Genomic DNA, 19,256 nt, shown 5'->3' on the forward strand with positions numbered 1-19,256 from the left:
GCCTAGCGCGTGTATGTAAGCGCGGGGTTGTGACATAGAGAGATGACGCTATCTCTCTCTCTCTCTCTCTCTCTCTCTCTCTCGCACCGTGCCACGGCAATAGGGACTAGACACGCACCACGTGGTGGATACACTGGGTGCGACCTTGTTGTTGTCGAATAACAGTGCTTTTGAATGGTGGCGGTGTTATGAAAACATTTCATGCCCAGCGCGTATATGTAGGCGGGGGGGGGGGGGGGGGTGTCTGACGCCATGGCCGCCATCATGGATAACGGTACTTTGGAATGGTACCGGCAATGGAATGGGACCGGCCCTGTTCCAATACTTACCACTACTACTACTACTACTGCAGTGGATGATCGCTATCTGTGGATTATGGCTCAGAGGAACCCTAACAGCAACGCCACCATGTTGAATAATGCTTTTCGTGCAGTGACAGGACGTGGTGTTACGACTCCAACTGTGCACAATAGGATGCATGATGCGCAACTTCAATTTCATCGTCCATGGCGAGGTCCATCTTTGCAACCACGACTCCATGCAGTGAGGTGCAGATGGGCCCAGCAACATGCCGAATGGACTCCTCAGGATTGGTATCACATACTCTTCATCAATGAGTGTCGCATATGCCTTCAACTTGACAATCGACAGAGACGTGTTTGGAGGCAACCTGGTCAGGCTGAACTGCTTAGACACACCGTCTAGCGAGTGCAGCAAGGTGGAGGTTCCCTGCTCTTTTGGAGTGGCATTATGTGGGGCCGACGTATGCCGCTGGTGGTCATGGAAGACGTCATAAGAGCTGTACGATATGTGAATGCCATACTCCAACCAATAGTGCAACCGTATCGGCAGCATATAGGCGAGGCATTCGATTTCATGGACGACAATTCGCACCCCCATCATGCACATTTTGTGAATTACTTCCTTCAGGATAATGACATCGCAGAGTGGCCAGCGTGTTCTCCAGACATGAACCATATCGAACATTCTTGGGATAGATTGAAAAGGGCTGTTTATGGACGACGTGACCCACCAGCCACTCTGAGGGATCTACACCGAATCGCCATTGAGTGGTGGGAAATTCTGGACAAACAGGGCCTTGATGAACTTCTGGATAGCATGCCATGACGAATACAGGCATGCATCAATGCAATAGGACGCTACTTGGTGTTAGAGGCACTGGTGTGTACAGCGATCTGGACCACCACCTCTGAAGGTCTCGCTGTATGGTGGTACAACATGCAATGTGTGGTTCTTATGATCAATAAAAAGGGCGGAAATGATGTTTATGTTGATCTCTATTCCAATTTTCTGTACAGGTTCCAGAACTCTAGGAACCAAGATGATGCAAAACTTTTTTTGATGTGTGTATTATATGACACATAGTTAAGGACATATGAGGAAAGGGAGATGTACAGTGAAGGGTGGGAGAGTAGGAGCTGGACAGAGAATAAGGAGAGCAAGTGATGGCTAGGGAGAGGGGAAGAGGAAATGGATGTAGAAACGAAAGAGGGGGGGGGGGATGGACAGAGGGTGGGGAGGGGTGGAGAAGATGGAGAGAGAGAGAAGAGGAGAAGGAGGTGGATGGAGAGGGGGCAGAGGAGAGAGACAGAAGAAGGAAAGAGAAGGAGAGGCACAGAGGGGGTTCAGAGAAGGTGGACAGAGATAGGGGGAAGGAGGAGATCGACTAATGAGCTTGAAATGAGTACATATTAGGGCAGCAGCAGGTATTCATGTAGTATTTAAGTAAATTACATTATAGTCATACTTTCAGCATTACCTAGTTTATTGTTTTTTTTTCATTGAGTTCTCGGAATCATTGTTTCCATGTTATTGTACACTAATGGTCAATTTACATTGGCCATCGCATCATGTCACAGCATGTCACGTGATGGCACCATCTTGTCAAAGAGTATTCACAGTGTCTGTCATGGCACATTAATTCACTTAGCCCAGTGCCAAACTGTGAATGCATGCCACCAGTTACCATCTGTATTCAATGTTAAAGTTTATTAATGGCCAAAGCAAACTTCATGATGTACATTCTTGATCAGTTTTGTGTGGTAAAGTGCTTTGATGTGAAACACCATTTATTTAGTAACTAAAATGTATACATACTGTATAAACACATCAAATAATATTTATAAGGTAATAAATAGGGTCTGTTACCTTATCAGTTACATTTTTTCTTACATAACTAATAATGCAATAAAGAGCTACATTCTTCTTCATTGGAGCTGACATTTTCACTCATAATGATGTTTAATGAAAATTGCTTTACCAAGTTATGTTCTTATTTACAGAGTATAGTAGAGTAGTGTTCCGTTGGTCCTGCTAGTCATATTGTACACAAATGGCACATTCTTATGTAGGACAAGTCAATGTAGAACAAAATATAATGAGAAGCAATTTACATGTACATTACCTTCATTATTTACACATTAAACAATCATTGAGTTACAATATACAGTGCAAATTTTGTACAAAAATAAAGGGAAGATATTACAAAGCAGAATGAGAATAATCTATACTGGCAAATTTATATTTGTATTACAGTAAAATTTATATGTTAAATCCTCAAGGCTCTCATAGCACTTCCTGAAGGAACTCGTGGAGGCTATAGAAATAGTGATCAGTCAGATATGACTTAGCAGCTGCCTTGAAATATGCCATGACATTTATTGTTTTAGTTTCTGGGGAAAGTTTATTATAAATAACTTCATCATAGTATAGTGGAGGTTTATTATAAATAACTTTCCCATAATACAGGGCTTCCTTTTTATTTAGGGTGGTATTGGTGGACTTTATATGAACGTTTCCTTTCTGCTTAGTGTTATGGAAGTGGATATCTTAAATTTTTTCGAAGCAAGTGGGATTTTTCCATTGAATATTTTACCACAAAAACAATTATCTTATACACATATATACATGGAAGTTAGAGGATTTCTAGCTTTTTAAAGAGTGGTCTGCAGGGTTTGTTCCATTTTACACTTTCCATTGTTATTATAATTCTTGTTTTTAGCCTAAAGAGCTTTTGGCTAAGAGAAGAATTACCACAGAAAATAATTCCTTATTTTAAGTTGTGAGTTTATATAGAAATAGTATACAGTTTTGAGACAATCTTTGTTGCAGCATCCTTCTAATATTCTCATTAAGAATTTCTTACAGATTTTTTCAATATGCAACCCTCCATCTAATATTATCTTTGAGCCCTCAACCAAGAACTTAATGTTGTCTACACTCTGAAGATCCTTGTCAAATATCTGAATCTGCACAGTTTGTTCATCCTTCTTCATATTGCAGAAATTTAGTGCCACTGTCTTACTTGCATTTATTGCCAATTTGTTGTGACTGAACAAGTTTTTAATATTGTTCAGTGTCTCTGTTGTAGACTTCTGAAACATTTTCATTTCTCTCCCACTCACTAGTACACATGTATCATCAGCAAACTGGATGGTTTTCTGGCAGAATTTGTTTAGGTCATTCACATACAACAGAAATACAAAATGTCCTAGCACTGCACCTTGTGGCACTCTATATTTAATGGCTCCATAATATGAATTGTGTTGGGTCCATTTGCTGAAACTTTGATTTAGTACTAGAACCACTTGTTTTCGATCGCTTAGGTGTGATTTTATCCAATTGTTAAATGTTCTCTTTAACACCCATGTTGTCAAGCTTAGGCAAAAGTTTTGTGTGATCTATGACAACAATACTTCTGGTCAGGTGACTACAGGGTTATAAATACAAAATCAAATAGGGGTAATGCAGTAGTTGGTTTAATAATGAATAAAAATAGGAATATGGATAATATACTATGAACAGCATAGTGAACACATTATTGTAGCCAAGATAGACACAAAGCCCTCGCCTACCACAGTAGTACAAGTTTGTATGTCAACTAGCTCCGCAGATGACGAGGAGATTGAAGAAATATATAATGAGATTAAAGAAAGTATTCAGATACTGAAAGGAGATGAAAATGTAATAGTTACAGGGGACTGGAATTCGATAGTAGGAAAAGGAAAAGTAGTAGGTGAATATGGAATGGGGGTAAGGAATGAAAGAGGAAGCTGCCTGCTAGAATTATGCACAGAACAAAACTTAATCATAGCTAACACTTGGTTCAAGAATCATGAAAGAATGTTGTACACATGGATAAGGCCTGGAGATACTGGAAGGTTTCAGACAGATTATATAATGGTAAGACAGAGATTTTGGAACTAGGTTTTAAATTGCAAGGCGTTTCCAAGGGCAGATGTTGACTCTGACCACAATCTATTGGTTATGAACTGTAGATTAAAACTGAAGAAACTGCAAAAAGTTGGGAATTTAAGGAGATGGGGCCTGGATAAACCAAAAGAATCAGAGGTTGCATAGAGTTTCATGGAGAGCTTTAGGGAAGGATTGACAAGAACAGGGGAAAGAAATACAGTAGAAGAAGAATGAGTAGCTTTGAGAGATGAAAAAGTGAAGGCTGCAGAGGATCAAGTAGGTAAAAAGGCGAGTCCTAGAAGGAATTCTTGGGTAACAGAAGAGATATTGAATTTAATTGATGAAAGGAGAAAATATAAAAATGCAGTAAATGAAGCAGGTGAAAAGGAATACAAACATCTCAAAAATGACATCGACAGGAAGTGCAAAATGTTAAAGGAGACATGGCTAGAGGACAGGTGCATGGATGAAGAGGCATATATCACTAGAAGTAAACACATACTGCCTACAGGAAAACTGAAGAGACCTTTAAGAAAAGAGAACCACCTGTATGAATATCAAGAGCTCAGATCGAAAACCAGTCCTAAGCAAAGAAGGAGAAAAAGAAAGGCGGAAGGAATATATAGAGGGTCTATACAGGGGCGATGTACATGAGGGCAATATTGTGGAAATAGAAGAGGGCGTAGATGAAGATGAAATGGGAGATATGATACTGGGTGGAGAATTTGACAGAGCACTGAAAGACCTAAGTCGAAACAAGGCCCCAAGAATAGACAACATTCCATTAGAACTTCTGACAGCCTTGGGAGAGCCAGCCATGACAAAACTCTACCATCTGGCGAGAGAGCTACATGAGACAGGTGAAATACCCTCAGACTTCAAGAAGATTGTAATAATTCCAATCCCAAAGAAAGCAGGTGTTACTGAACTATCAGCTTAATAAGCCACAGCTGCAAAATACTAACGCGAATTCTTTACAGACAAATGGAAAAATTGGTAGAAGCTGACCTTGGGGAAGATTCGATTAGATTCCATAGAAATGTTGGAACACATGAGGCAATACTGATCCTATGACTTATCTTAGAGGATAGGTTAAGGAAAGGCAAACCTAGGTTTCCAGCATTTGTAGACTTAGAAAAAGCTTTTGACAATGTTGACTGGATTACTCTCTTTGAAATTCTGAAGTTGGCAAGTTTAAAATACAGAGAGCAAAAGGCTATTTACAATTTGTACAGAAACCAGATGGCAGTTATAAGAGTTGAGGGGCATGAAGGGGAAGCAGTGGTTGGGAAGGAGGTGAGACAGGGTTGTGGCGTATCCCTGATGTTATTCAATCTGTATATTGAGCAAGCAGTAAAGGAAGCAAAAGAAAAATTCGGAGTAGAAATTAATATCCATGGAGAAGAAATAAAAACTTTGAGGTTCGCCGATGACATTGCAATTCTGTCAGAGACAGCAAAGGACTTGGAAGAGCAGTTGAATGGAATGGACAGTGTCTTGAAAGGAGGATATAAGATGAACATCAACAAGAGGAAAACGAGGATAACAAAATGTAGTCGAATTAAATCAAATGATGTTGAGGGACTTCGATTAGGAAATGAGACAATTAAAGTAGTTGATGAGTTTTGCTATTTGGTCAGCAAAATAACTGATGATGGTCGAAGTAGAGAGGATATAAAATGTAGACTGGCAATGGCAAGGAAAGAGTTTCTGAAGAAGAGAAATTTGTTAACATCGAGTGTAGATTTAAGTGTCAGGAAGTCCTTTTGAAAGTACATGAATGGAGTGTAGCAATGTATGGAAGTGTAAGGTGGACGATAAATAAGAAGAGAATAGAAGCTTTCAAAATGTGGTACTGTAGAAGAATGCTGAAGATTAGATGGGTAGATCACGTGACCGATGAGGAGGTGGTGAATAGAATTGGGGAGAAGAGGAATTTGTGGCGCAACTTGACTAGAAGAATTGATTGGTTGCAACTTGACTAGAAGAATTGATCGGTTGGTAGGACACATTCTGAGGTATCAAGGGATCACCAGTTTGTACTGGAGAGAAGCATGGAGGGTGAAAATCGTAGAGGGAGACCAAGAGATGAATATACTAAGCAAATTCAGAAGGATGTAGGCTGCAGTAGGTACTGGGAAATGAAGAAGTTTGAACAGGATAGAGTAGCATGGAGAGCTGCATCCAACCAGTCTCTCGACTGGTGACCACAACAACATCACAAAAACAACAAAGCCTTAGAGAGATCTAAAGATATTCCAATGACATTATCGCCATTGTCTAGTTTCTTAAGTACTTCACTTAATAGTTCAAAAATTGCTACATCAGTTTGTTGTTGATAGTATTTGGTGCTCTTCCAGGAAAGCTACTACTCTTCTTTGAAAATTTGTTCTATGATTTTTTAGTATACAGATAGTAGAGTGATGCACCTGTTGATAGCCACTTCATCCTTTTTACCTTTTTTGAATATTAGTTTGAGCTTAGCTCTTTTTAGGCACAATGGTAAAATTCAAGGTGAGCAAATGGTTGTGCAATGAAATCTCCACATTTTTAATAAAACTGTTGCGAATGCCATCTATACCAATGGAACAGTTCATTTTTAAACTATTGATAACTGACAGGACGTTTTTCTGAGTTCTTGCAGAAAGACTAACTGCTCACCTATATTGCTAAAATAAATATTGAACACATTTGCTGTTTCTTTAGGGTCATTAACTTCTCTGCCATTACAATTCAGTTTAATATTGGAACTTGGGGAGAAACATTAGCAGTTTGCTGTTTCACTATATCCCATACAATTTTCATTTTGTTGTTAGAGTTATTTATACAGCAGTCATCTGCCATTGCTTTAGTGTCCTTGATCACTTTTTTAAGTATCATTTTATATTTCTGACATATGTAAGGAATTCATTAGATACTTTGGAGATGTTGGGGAATCGCATATAATCTTTGCTTTTCAACTTTTTTACACATGTTATCAACAAGCAAGTTTTTGTTAATTTGTTGATTTTCTGATTTCTAACGAAATGACATGTTGAAACAATGTGTAAGGATATCTGTAAATATGTTGAACTTCTCATGTTTGTTTTTGTATCTGTACATGTCAGACCATGTTTCCTTGCTTAGTAAATTCCTAAAGTATTAAATGTTTTGATGGCTGAAGGGAATTTATAATTTAAAGCAGATTGTATGTTGCAAATATAGCCATAAGATCGTCTCTATCTTTCTGAACTTTGTTGAAGTCTATGTTAAACTCTTCTCAGATTATAACTGTTTTGTTCGGGAACTTGGTGCTGTCAAGACTACCTTAAAATTGGTTAAAGAATACTTTTAGTGTTTGGGTTTGGACATCTGTATAGCCTAATGATGATTGTTTTTATGAAGTTACTTATACAGTAGAAATTTCAAAATCACTTTCTTTTCCGAACTTTTACAGATATTTTAAGCACCAATAGCTGATACTTTCTCTGGCAAACAAACATGTTCCTCCTCTTGTAGATATTTTTCTACAGAAATGAGATGTCATAACGTAGCCCTGTATGCTTGTGATTGTTAACACCTCACCAGTTAGTCAATGTTTAATAAAACACATGACAGATACATCTTTTAATGGACCTGACAATGATACTTCTAGCTCAGTAATTTGCAATGCCTGCACATTTTTATGGACAACTATAAACGTGGTGTTTCTGCTTGGCATATTTGATTCATTACTTACCATTATTATTTTCGCTTTCATCTGAAGAGCACTTCTGGGATGAACTATGGAAGCGCTGTCTTCCAGTGTGGCTAGTTAAAATCCGCAGTGTAGGTGTCTGGTCTCTTCTGTTGTTGTAAAATCTGAATAATTTTTAGCTTTCCGATATTTGGTTCCACTTGACTAAGAACACTCAATGAAAAAAGTAACCAAGCCACCATAAAAACTTGCTATTTCTTGTAATAAAATACAAATTAATATCTAAAAACACAAAATCCAATACTATAACATTTGTGAGGGCGGCGAAAATAGGTTAAGTTCCGATGTCAGCAGACGACGTCACCGTCAAAGCTTTCTTCCCGAAAAACCTTGATGTGACGTGACGTGATATGATGGTCCGCTGATGGCTTGTGTGAATGGTAAATGGCACTATTTGAATTGCATTGTGGAATACTTTGATGTCAGTAAAAGGAGGCAATATGTAACCATTAACAAGTTACACAGGTCAGAAATTAGAAGCATTAGCTATGGTGTGCTTCAAGGATCTGTAATGGGATCTTTCCTCTTAAAATTATTTGTATATAATGAATGAATGAATGAATGAAAATGAAAATAAGATATTGTGTGCAAATGATAAGACTTTACTAAATGTTTCCAACAATTCTGAAGCACTTGTCAGTGTACAATACAGCTCAACGGACCAAGGAAAATGAGTTAATTATTTATCTGAAAATAAAACTATGTGCATTGTTTCCAACAGTAAACAAAAAGAGGAACACACAAATGTTTTTCAGAAAAAAAACGAGTGGAAGATTTAGCTTGAGTTAAATTTTTATGTATGATAATAGACAGTCAGCGAAATTGGAAGCAGCATGTAAGCGCTGTTATAATAACTTAAGTTCCGTGATGTTTGTAATGAAATAACTGGCTCATTATGTACAACAAGACCTCTTGTGGACTGTCTATGATGGACATTTTGAATCGTATATGCAAATGGAATCACAGTATGTGAGAACTCAACCATTACAATAATGGGAAGAATATTCACACTACAGGAGAAAGATGCCCGAATTACTGAAAACGAAGCAAAAAGAATCTTGTAGAAACTGTTTGAAAGATCTTAAAACTTTTGATGTTTCCATCATCATGCTGGAAATACACTCCTGGAAATTGAAATAAGAACACCGTGAATTCATTGTCCCAGGAAGGGGAAACTTTATTGACACATTCCTGGGGTCAGATACATCACATGATCACACTGACAGAACCACAGGCACATAGACACAGGCAACAGAGCATGCACAATGTCGGCACTAGTACAGTGTATATCCACCTTTCGCAGCAATGCAGGCTGCTATTCTCCCATGGAGACGATCGTAGAGATGCTGGATGTAGTCCTGTGGAACGGCTTGCCATGCCATTTCCACCTGGCGCCTCAGTTGGACCAGCGTTCGTGCTGGACGTGCAGACCGCGTGAGACGACGCTTCATCCAGTCCCAAACATGCTCAATGGGGGACAGATCCGGAGATCTTGCTGGCCAGGGTAGTTGACTTACACCTTCTAGAGCACGTTGGGTGGCACGGGATACATGCGGACGTGCATTGTCCTGTTGGAACAGCAAGTTCCCTTGCCGGTCTAGGAATGGTAGAACGATGGGTTCGATGACGGCTTGGATGTACCGTGCACTATTCAGTGTCCCCTCGACGATCACCAGTGGTGTACGGCCAGTGTAGGAGATCGCTCCCCACACCATGATGCCGGGTGTTGGCCCTGTGTGCCTCGGTCGTATGCAGTCCTGATTGTGGCGCTCACCTGCACGGCGCCAAACACGCATACGACCATCATTGGCACCAAGGCAGAAGCGACTCTCATCGCTGAAGACGACACGTCTCCATTCGTCCCTCCATTCACGCCTGTCGCGACACCACTGGAGGCGGGCTGCACGATGTTGGGGCGTGAGCGGAAGACGGCCTAACGGTGTGCGGGACCGTAGCCCAGCTTCATGGAGACGGTTGCGAATGGTCCTCGCCGATACCCCAGGAGCAACAGTGTCCCTAATTTGCTGGGAAGTGGCGGTGCGGTCCCCTACGGCACTGCGTAGGATCCTACGGTCTTGGCGTGCATCCGTGCGTCGCTGTGGTCCGGTCCCAGGTCGACGGGCACGTGCACCTTCCGCCGACCACTGGCGACAACATCGATGTACTGTGGAGACCTCACGCCCCACGTGTTGAGCAATTCGGCGGTACGTCCACCCGGCCTCCCGCATGCCCACTATACGCCCTCGCTCAAAGTCCGTCAACTGCACATACGGTTCACGTCCACGCTGTCGCGGCATGCTACCAGTGTTAAAGACTGCGATGGAGCTCCATATGCCACGGCAAACTGGCTGACACTGACGGCGGCGGTGCACAAATGCTGCGCAGCTAGCGCCATTCGACGGCCAACACTGCGGTTCCTGGTGTGTCCGCTGTGCCGTGCGTGTGATCATTGCTTGTACAGCCCTCTCGCAGTGTCCGGAGCAAGTATGGTGGGTCTGACACACCGGTGTCAATGTGTTCTTTTTTCCATTTCCAGGAGTGTATATTGGATCTAATGGCAACAAATAGACCTGACTTCTTTGAGGATGTCCACATCGGAACTGGTATCAGTGACCATGATGCGCGTATGCCAACAATGATTACTGAAGTACAAAGGACAAATAAAACAAACAGAAAGATATATATGTTCAGTACACTAGACAAAAAATCAGTAGTGTCACATCTCAATGAGGAACTTGAAAATTTCAGCACAGGGCCAGAGCATGTGGAGAAACTGTGGCTCAAGTTTAAAGGAATGGTTGGCCATGCACTGGATAGTTGTGTGCTCAGTAGAACAGTTCAGAATGGGAGGGAGCCTCCTTGGCATACGGTCACTGTAAAGGAACTTCTAAAGAAACAGAAATTACTCGATAATATGTGTAAAACAAAGCGTAGGTCTACAGATAGAGAGATACTGAATGAAACGCATTTGCCTGTCAAGACAGCAACGTGTGACGCCTTCAATGAGTAACTGGTCATATGTAAAGGCTGTTAGTGGCACCAAAGTTAGCGTCCAGTCCCTAGTGAATGAGACAGGAAATGAAACTGAGGGCTGCAAACCAAAACCTGAAATGTTCCTTTTCAAAGGAATATCCGGAAGAAGTACCCCAGTTTAATCCTTATACCGCTGAAAAGATGAATAAAATACATGTTAGTGTCAGTGGAGTTGAGCAACAACTGAAATCGTTAAAATTGAACAAACCTTCAGGCTCTGATGGAATCGCTGTCACATTCTACTGAATTTGTGGCATGTTAACTCGGATGGAGAATCTGATGTAGTAGTAACTTTGGGTGTGCTCCAGAGAAGTGTGTTGGGACTCTTGCTGTTTATGTTGTATATTAATGAGCTTCCAGACAATATTAATAGTAAAATGATGCAGTTATCTATAATAAAGTACTATCTGAGGGAATCTGAATAAACATTCAGTCAGACTTTGATAAGATTTCAAAGTGGTGCAGAGATTGGCAAGTTGCTGTAAATGTTGCGAAATGTAAAATTTTGCCCTTCACAAAACGAAAGAGTGTAGTATCCTATTACTATAATATCAGTGAGTCACTATTGGAATCAGCCCACTCAGACAGATACCTGTAGTACTTTGCAGGGATATGAAATGGAATGAACACATATGTTAAGTTGTTGGTAAAGCAGGTGATAGCCTTTGGTTTATTGGTAGAGTATTGGGAAGTGCAATCAGTCTACAAAGGAGATTGCTTAGAACAGGGCCGGCCAGAAATTCTGCACGCGTGCGGTGCTCCTGCACATGTGCAATTTCCGGGTCACAGCGTGCACGCCGCAGCCGTCAGCGTTCATGTAGTGCATGTTTCTACGCACAGATGTCGCTTTATCCACTTGCTGGGAGACTCTGTACCGACACATTCTAGTGCTCTTTCCACAGCTTGCAAGCCAACCATGGTAAGGTATTTCGCGTATTAAACATTTAAAATACTGTCACAGTCTACTCATTGAGGCGTCTACTTTTATGTTAACAGTTTAACCCAGTAAGACAAGTAATACAGTTAACAACCGTGGGTTTTTATTAAGGCAGCTTGACTGACAGCACGTAAATACGCGTAATGTTTTTGATCTAGTATTTAAGAAAGAAAGCACTTAGCGACTTCCAACGAACCTTATTATGATTTCAAATAACATTAAACTAATGCAAGGTTTACTATAACTAATTCTCGGTGCCCTCAGTTACACTCACATAATTTCTGTCTCACTGACCTCTGAACAGAATGATAACCGCAGACCTCTCGATGATTACCTGTTATTTCAATACGATTATTGCTACATCTTTCATCAGTTCCGTCTGAAATCTGCATAGTAACCGACAATTAGATGAATGTTACGTTTTATCGACTTCAGCTGAGCCTAGCCCTTCACACATAAAAAAAACCCTAAATGTAAATATACATTGGAACAATCGGTTTAATGACCAACTTTCCTGATAATAATGTAACATGGAGCAGAATGAGGCAATAATGCAGTTAGTAAACAATAATTTTTAATTATGAAAGGAATAAATCCAAAAATGTTTATCACTGGTCATGAGAAATGATAATCGAGTTGATGTGTCTCATCCATTTTCTTACGGACATTTAATTTTGCTTGCCGTTCTTCACTGTTGAGTACACTACATTCGTCTTTGTGATATGTATTGTAGTGTCTTTCAATTGAAAACTTACGCTGGCCGCCTATTATTCGGCGGCATAGCAAACACTGTGAGTTTTCACCAACGGCTACAAAAAAGAATTGCAGTTCCCAGTCATTTTTAAACGACTGAGAACATAGATCTCCCGTCCTTTGCTTTTTCACAGTATCTGCCATTTCGCAGCACTTCTCTGTTAAGGTTACGGTTACCAGGGGTAAACGAGACTGGGTATGTTGCGCTCTTGCTTGTACCACATAAACAGGGAAGTGGAGTCGCCGCCGTTCATTTAGGACACATGTCTAATAACAGATGTCGCTGTCGCACACGTGCGCACATGTGCAGCACTTCCGCACGTCTGCACACTGTGCAGCGTTTGGCCGGCCCTGGCTTAGAATCACTGGTGCACCAGTTCTAGAATATTGCTCAAGTCTATGGCACCCTTACCAGATAAGATTAGCAGGCGTTATTGAATGTATACAGAGAATCGCATCATGAATGGTCACACATTTGTTTCATCTGTGGGAGTGTGTCGCAGAGATACTGAAGGAACTGAACTGGAAGACTCGTGAAGATAGATTAAAACTATCCCGAGAAAGTCTAGTAAAAAAAATTCAAAAACTAGCTTTCAATGATAACTCTCCCACCCCCTATGTATCACTCACATAGGGATCATGAGAGTAAGATTACAATAATTACTGTATGCACAGAGGCATACAAGTAAGATTACAATAATTACTGTATGCACAGAGGCATTCAAACAATCATTCTTACCATGCTCAATAAGTGAGAGTAGCAGGGAGAAATCCTAATAAGAGCTAAAAGGGAATGTACCCTCTGCCACACACTTTGCAGTGGTTTGCAAAGTATAGATGTAGATGTAGATTGTATATATTCGAGACCATTGTGACTGCATTACAGGACCCCACAAAAATAGAGACCAATGAGGCTGTTCATCACCATAACGCAAGGAACAAATAACACTTGCGATGCATCTCTCACTGACTTCATGTTTTCGAAAAGGACCTAACTACACCTGATGAGCATGATTAGGACCATGTTAGTTTATCAGTGTGTGGGTGTTGTCCTTATTTTTTCATAGAGTTTAGGGAGTACGTTACAACGTTCTTAGTAGAGATGAGATTTGGTATTCATCGAGATAGATGATGGTACTCGCTTTATGGGCTTCAACTTCTACAATCTAGTGGTCTTACATTTTATTTTTTTCCATACCCCCGTTCCCTCTCGTGACACAAATTGCGTTGTCTTAGTATTTATATGGTTTAGCATCTATAGACAGGTCGTAGTGGGTATTGCCTTATACTCCCAGAGACACTGTATGAAGTGGTTGGCTGTGAGCTTAGAGGACTCACCTTGCTTAAGTAGGTTAGGACTTTCTTGTTTATTCGTTTCTCTGTGGTAATGCCGACATGTTGAGTGATATAAAGGAAACCAATCATATCTTTTATTCCGATTAACTGTACAACCTAGGCGACAAGACAGTTGTGAATATTCTTAGTGTTTGCTATGCAATGTTATTTTCTCTTAATATGTCGACTGTCATTGGGTTTTGCGTCAAGTTATTTTTGATGCTGTGACAACTAGTTGTCTTACCCTCCGTGATATTGCCTAGGCTGTAAATATGCATATTATCGTAATTAACACCTTACTTTGTGATATTTTACTTTATATGAAGATTGGTACTCGTATACAGTAAGCGTTTCCTCATTTAAATGATTTTTATAGGATTTTGTTATTTTAAAAAAGGGCTATGTTTCTATGGCGCTCTTGGTTGTACACTATCTAGTGCTGATCTTTTTAATGAATTTACATGTTCCCTTGTAAGTAAATCTATGATGTAAAATAGTTTTATGACTAACAAATATGTACACGTGTTTTAGTCTATTGTGCTGGATGTACAGAGAGGTTTAGTTTAATGCTGCTTAAAACTATATACACATTTTAGTCTATTGTGCCGGATGTACAATAGATTTGATTTAACACTAATACTTCTATCGTTTTTAAATTTAAGTGGAATTGTGATTACATGTCACTTGTAAACTCTATTTTTACACCCTTGTATTACTACATATATATTCCTTTATGATGCAGGGACCTGAAGATGGCAAAATGAATTGCCGAAACTGGTTGTGTTCGAAATAAAATAAATGAACCTAAAGTGTATGGCTATTGGTAAAGTTTATTGAATTGAAAAGTACATACCAACTGAGGTCCCCTGGCCATAATGGACCGACAAAGACTAAATACTGTGGACCAAATTAATACAAGCATTGCCAAGAGATTTACAAAACTTCAAAATTGAGGTGTTCCCTGCAACCCTAGAAAAGTTTCTCATAGAAGAAGGATTCTATAGAGTGGCTGAGTATATGTGCACAACCTGAGTGGCAAATTGTATGCACAACAGTTAAAGAAAAATTAGCATAGAACGTAGTGCTAGAAAGTAAACTGGAATTAGAACCACTCATGCCCAATGTAAGATAATACCATGTCACAAAATTATATATTTTTAAACTTCAGCACATGTATTTTGAATCATTCTGCATTATGTAATTTTATGTATGTAGTGTGGAAACTGTCGTATATATTTACTGTGTAACCAATTATCTGTATATATTGTCTAGATTGTAAGCATAATGACGTGTCTATGTTATAAGTTCATAGCTGTACAAAAGGTAATTTATAGGACCAATAACAATCACAATCACGTGATCTGGTGCGACGTGACTTGAAATGATTTGACGTGACAAGACGGCAAATGTGAAATGACCATAACCAGTGTTTTATTTTATTACTTAGTTCCATGTATGTTTTGTATGTGACCCTGTGAGAGCTGGTATAAGGTATTATTTACTTTGCCTCAGTTTGTCATCTACAATTTTAGTTCATTAAAGTTGCAATGAAAATCTGAACTCATTACTGTCGTCTTTCGTAGGACATCCGTTTCCTGGTTTCCATATTCGGAAGTCATTTTGTTGCTGACTGTGATTATTCCAACAGAGTATCAAATGCACTAGAAACAAAATCCGTTTCATATTGCATACCAGGTGCAAACTATTAAAATCGGAATGACGAATTTCCTATCAATGACAGTATGCATGCTGCGCTGAAACATTACTTGGGTCACAAACTGGTGTTATGAAGAAGTTTGCAGTAGCTAAGGTAAGAAAAAAAGTTGGGAAGTATTATTAATTTTTACGAGAATTTTGATTATCGTGCCTGTATCTTGGGCAAATTTGGCGATATAAGCTTTTACTATTGGCCTATGTTTCAGGACACAAATTGCAACTATATTTTTCCATTATCCAAAGGAAAGTTGTTTTACCATAAACATACAATAACTAAAGCACAAGTGCAGCACACGGGAGACTACTGTACTATTGCCACAGGAAAGCACTGCTTATGTTATAGACTGTGCTACGAACTGCAAATGCAAGGCCAGTCGAGCGCAACCGATCGGCTCACACGATCGGCTGTTCATAGGCACAAGTCCTTCTTTGACGTAACCTCCGGGGCTGTCGCTAACGTTTCCTCTTCTTTGGCGTCACATAGATAAACCTAATTGGGTGTCACTTTTTCATTTGTCATGTTTACATTGATATTTACTTTAATTGAGCAATGTTTTGAATGAATATTTTTCTATTATTGACCTTGCTTAACGTAATAAAGATCAAAATTTGTCTACAATAGATTCCAATTCACACTAATCAAGTACCCCAATTAAATAAACACGCTTTTGGGGTGACAAAATCACCTTGGTATCTTGATACCCATAAACCAAACACGAAAGCAGCGTACCCAACAGTCACGTTAATTTACGAGTTTTGAGAGTTCTGTTTAATATGACATGCCCTGGAAAACTTTCATATAAAATACGTGAATTACGACAAATGTGTCTGTTCCAACCGGATGCATGTGATGTGTGTAACAGTCAGAAGGAAAAAATTGAAGTCATGTGTTTGTGTGATTGTGATACTTCTAATTTTCAGACTGATTGCTAGATATGTCCTCTCGAAGAATATCGGAGAACTTTCAGACCTAGGAAAGTGCCCTGCATGTTACGGGGTTGATTTGTGCCCGATTTTGTTGGGAGATGGCATTAAATTAATCAATTTTGATAGTCTAGCGTCGGTGATTAATATTATAGGATATAAGAACGTATGGTTTGGAACGTATAAAAACGCAAAGATTGTGGTTAAGAAGTTGGGTAGCGATTGGGAACTAGAACAACTTGATAATAAACTTTGTGGGAACGAGGGGCGTAATTGCAACGTCACTAGTTCCGTTTCTCATGTCACAAATTTATCAGTGATTGAAAATTATATGAAGAGTCTCACAAGTCGTGAGGGTTCAGTGAATGACGTTCTGTCAGGTGATTTTTATGTATGTCCAACAACATCTGGGGTTAACAGGCTGTTACAGCATGTAAAATTAAGGAATGAAGCTATAGATACAAAGACATTTCTACAAAATGTATGGACAATTATGCATATAAACCCAGAACCTCTCATCCTTCAGGTACGGTTGGCATTGCAAGTACCTATTGTTACTAAGTAAACAGATAGTACGTTATACACTCAGTGCAAGAGGTGTTTTGCTGAATATAAACATAAATCTATGATATGAATATACTTTTTATGAGTCATTTTCCTAGAACATATGGTTTGTTGTGTTTGCATGGCAGTGCGAGTTAAGAGTTGTATGGAAAAGTTACAAGGATACATACAATCAGACTTAGCTAAGTCTGCCTCCAGCAACACTGGAGTATTAATGTAGGTACACTTATGAGATTACTATACATAATGACCTATCATAGAAAGTAACCACCGAGATCAATGACTTGCAATGTAGGGCCAATTTAGAGATAAGCTTGTACAATATTGTAATTTTTGACACATCCTGGCAACTAAGATGATTTAGTTTCTTGGCCAGAAATGTATCTTGTGAATTGAGTATACCTAGAGCTTTTGTTTTTTAAGTGATGCTGGGAATAAGCATTATAAAATTATCTTTCATGATGAAGGACACTACTCGCTAGTTGGCAGACTCCACATAGTAACAAGATTTGCCTAGTATTGATGTAAACTGAGTCTGGTAATTTATGAACAGTTATCTTCCCATCTCACAGCAAGCAGCTTATCAAAGTAGTTTGTTGCGAACTTAATGTTGTCTCCAAATCAATTCTGAAAAAAAAATTATGCATGATTAATTTTGGAGCACACACAAATCTTTGAAGCCATGTTTCTCTTTCAGCAGAATAAGTTTTTCCATGATGTCTGCTAATGATTGTCAGTTACCCAAGCTTGACTTTCTAATTGTTTTATTTTAATGTATTAGCTGAAAGCCCTAGCTATTGCTACAATTGTCAGTTACCGTAACAGAAGAAACTGCATGTCAAAATATATTTATGGATCATGTAAGTTTCTTTCTGTGTCTGTTGTTTTTTTGTATGTTATTTTCATAGGTTGAAAATGAAAACCCAGACTGTCACATGCCAGATAAATTTGGAAATCATGTACAGTCACATAAAACCACACACCGACCGAATGTTGTTAATGTGGGATCAACAGAAGCATCCGATTCCACTTGTCTGCATTGACACATGATGTAATGGTGTGGTATGTGACGTCATTATGACAGGGAGTTTTTGAGTTGGTTTTGTTTGTAGATGCTGTGTTGTATTTTATGGTGCCCTCTGATGGTGGATGTGGACATGCTGAGTAACATTTTTGATATTGGCTTCACTTGTGTTTTGGTTGTCATTGTCCTAACATGGTTTTGAGTTTAGGTAGTTGATGCGGTAACGTGGGTTGTGGAAGTGTTTTCAGTGCGTGATTAAGGTTCTTATTTGTTTATGTGTTTGCTGTTCTTGTTAGGTTTGATTAGTTTGGTGTTTGTTGTGCGGAAAGTAGTCAAATTTTTATTTTATTTTTGTTAGTTACGGATATAACAGTGAAGTTCACGAGTGTATCATTACATACGTGGTGATGGTATGATGTCTGTCATACAGTTTCTGTATATTTTCGGTCTAATAAATAAAGATGGAGGGCCTTGTCTGATTACTCTCTGTCTCCCTCTCTCTCTTTCTTTGCGTATACTGCCAGCTGGGGGGGGGGGGGGCAGACAGGTGTGTGTGGGGATAAGGGGGGGAGACAGTAAAGCTAGCTGGTTTTCTTCCTTTTTTCTGGTTGCCTATTGGTGATGTTTTGTGAGTGGTCCTTTGCTCATAAAATAGCTGTCATGTAATCTCTGATTTTGTGTAATATGTATGTTTATAATATCCCAGGGTTAGATAATTAGTCAAGGCCATCAGTCTTCATTCCTTTTTTGTAGTGCTAGTCCCATGACGGGAGAATGTCTGTATAGTTATATGTCTGATTCATTTCAGAGATGTTCCTGTAATAAGTAATGATTCTAATGTAAATATTTGATTTTGTGCTTCATAAACACACCAAGTGGAGTGGCCCAATGGTTAGCATACGCGACTCTCATGACTGTTCAAGCCTGCGTGCGGCCATCTCAATTTAGGTTTTTCCTTGACTTCCCTAAATTGCTTCAGATAAATGCTGTGATGGTTCCTTTGAAAGAGCATGGCTGAT

General features: G+C 39.4%; 1 protein-coding gene across 3 annotated transcripts in view; it reads left to right on the plus strand.

The window, feature by feature from the left end:
• Positions 1–15,384: 15,384 nt before the first annotated feature.
• The window catches only part of LOC126259175 (divergent protein kinase domain 2A), a 99,096-nt gene continuing 95,224 nt past the window's right edge, over positions 15,385–19,256 (plus strand). The window contains exons 1-2 of one of the 3 annotated variants that reach the window (XM_049955763.1): positions 15,385–15,500; positions 15,593–15,819. In XM_049955763.1, coding sequence (XP_049811720.1) covers positions 15,796–15,819 — 24 coding nt within the window. In that variant the 5' untranslated portion in view covers positions 15,385–15,500; positions 15,593–15,795. Of the gene's footprint in view, positions 15,501–15,592; positions 15,820–16,404; positions 17,176–19,256 lie in introns of those variants that run through there. The other 2 variants (XM_049955746.1, XM_049955755.1) reach the window with 2 other exon arrangements.

The sequence above is a fragment of the Schistocerca nitens genome, chromosome 1 (assembly GCF_023898315.1).
Source record: "Schistocerca nitens isolate TAMUIC-IGC-003100 chromosome 1, iqSchNite1.1, whole genome shotgun sequence".
Taxonomy (NCBI): Eukaryota; Metazoa; Arthropoda; class Insecta; order Orthoptera; family Acrididae; genus Schistocerca; species Schistocerca nitens.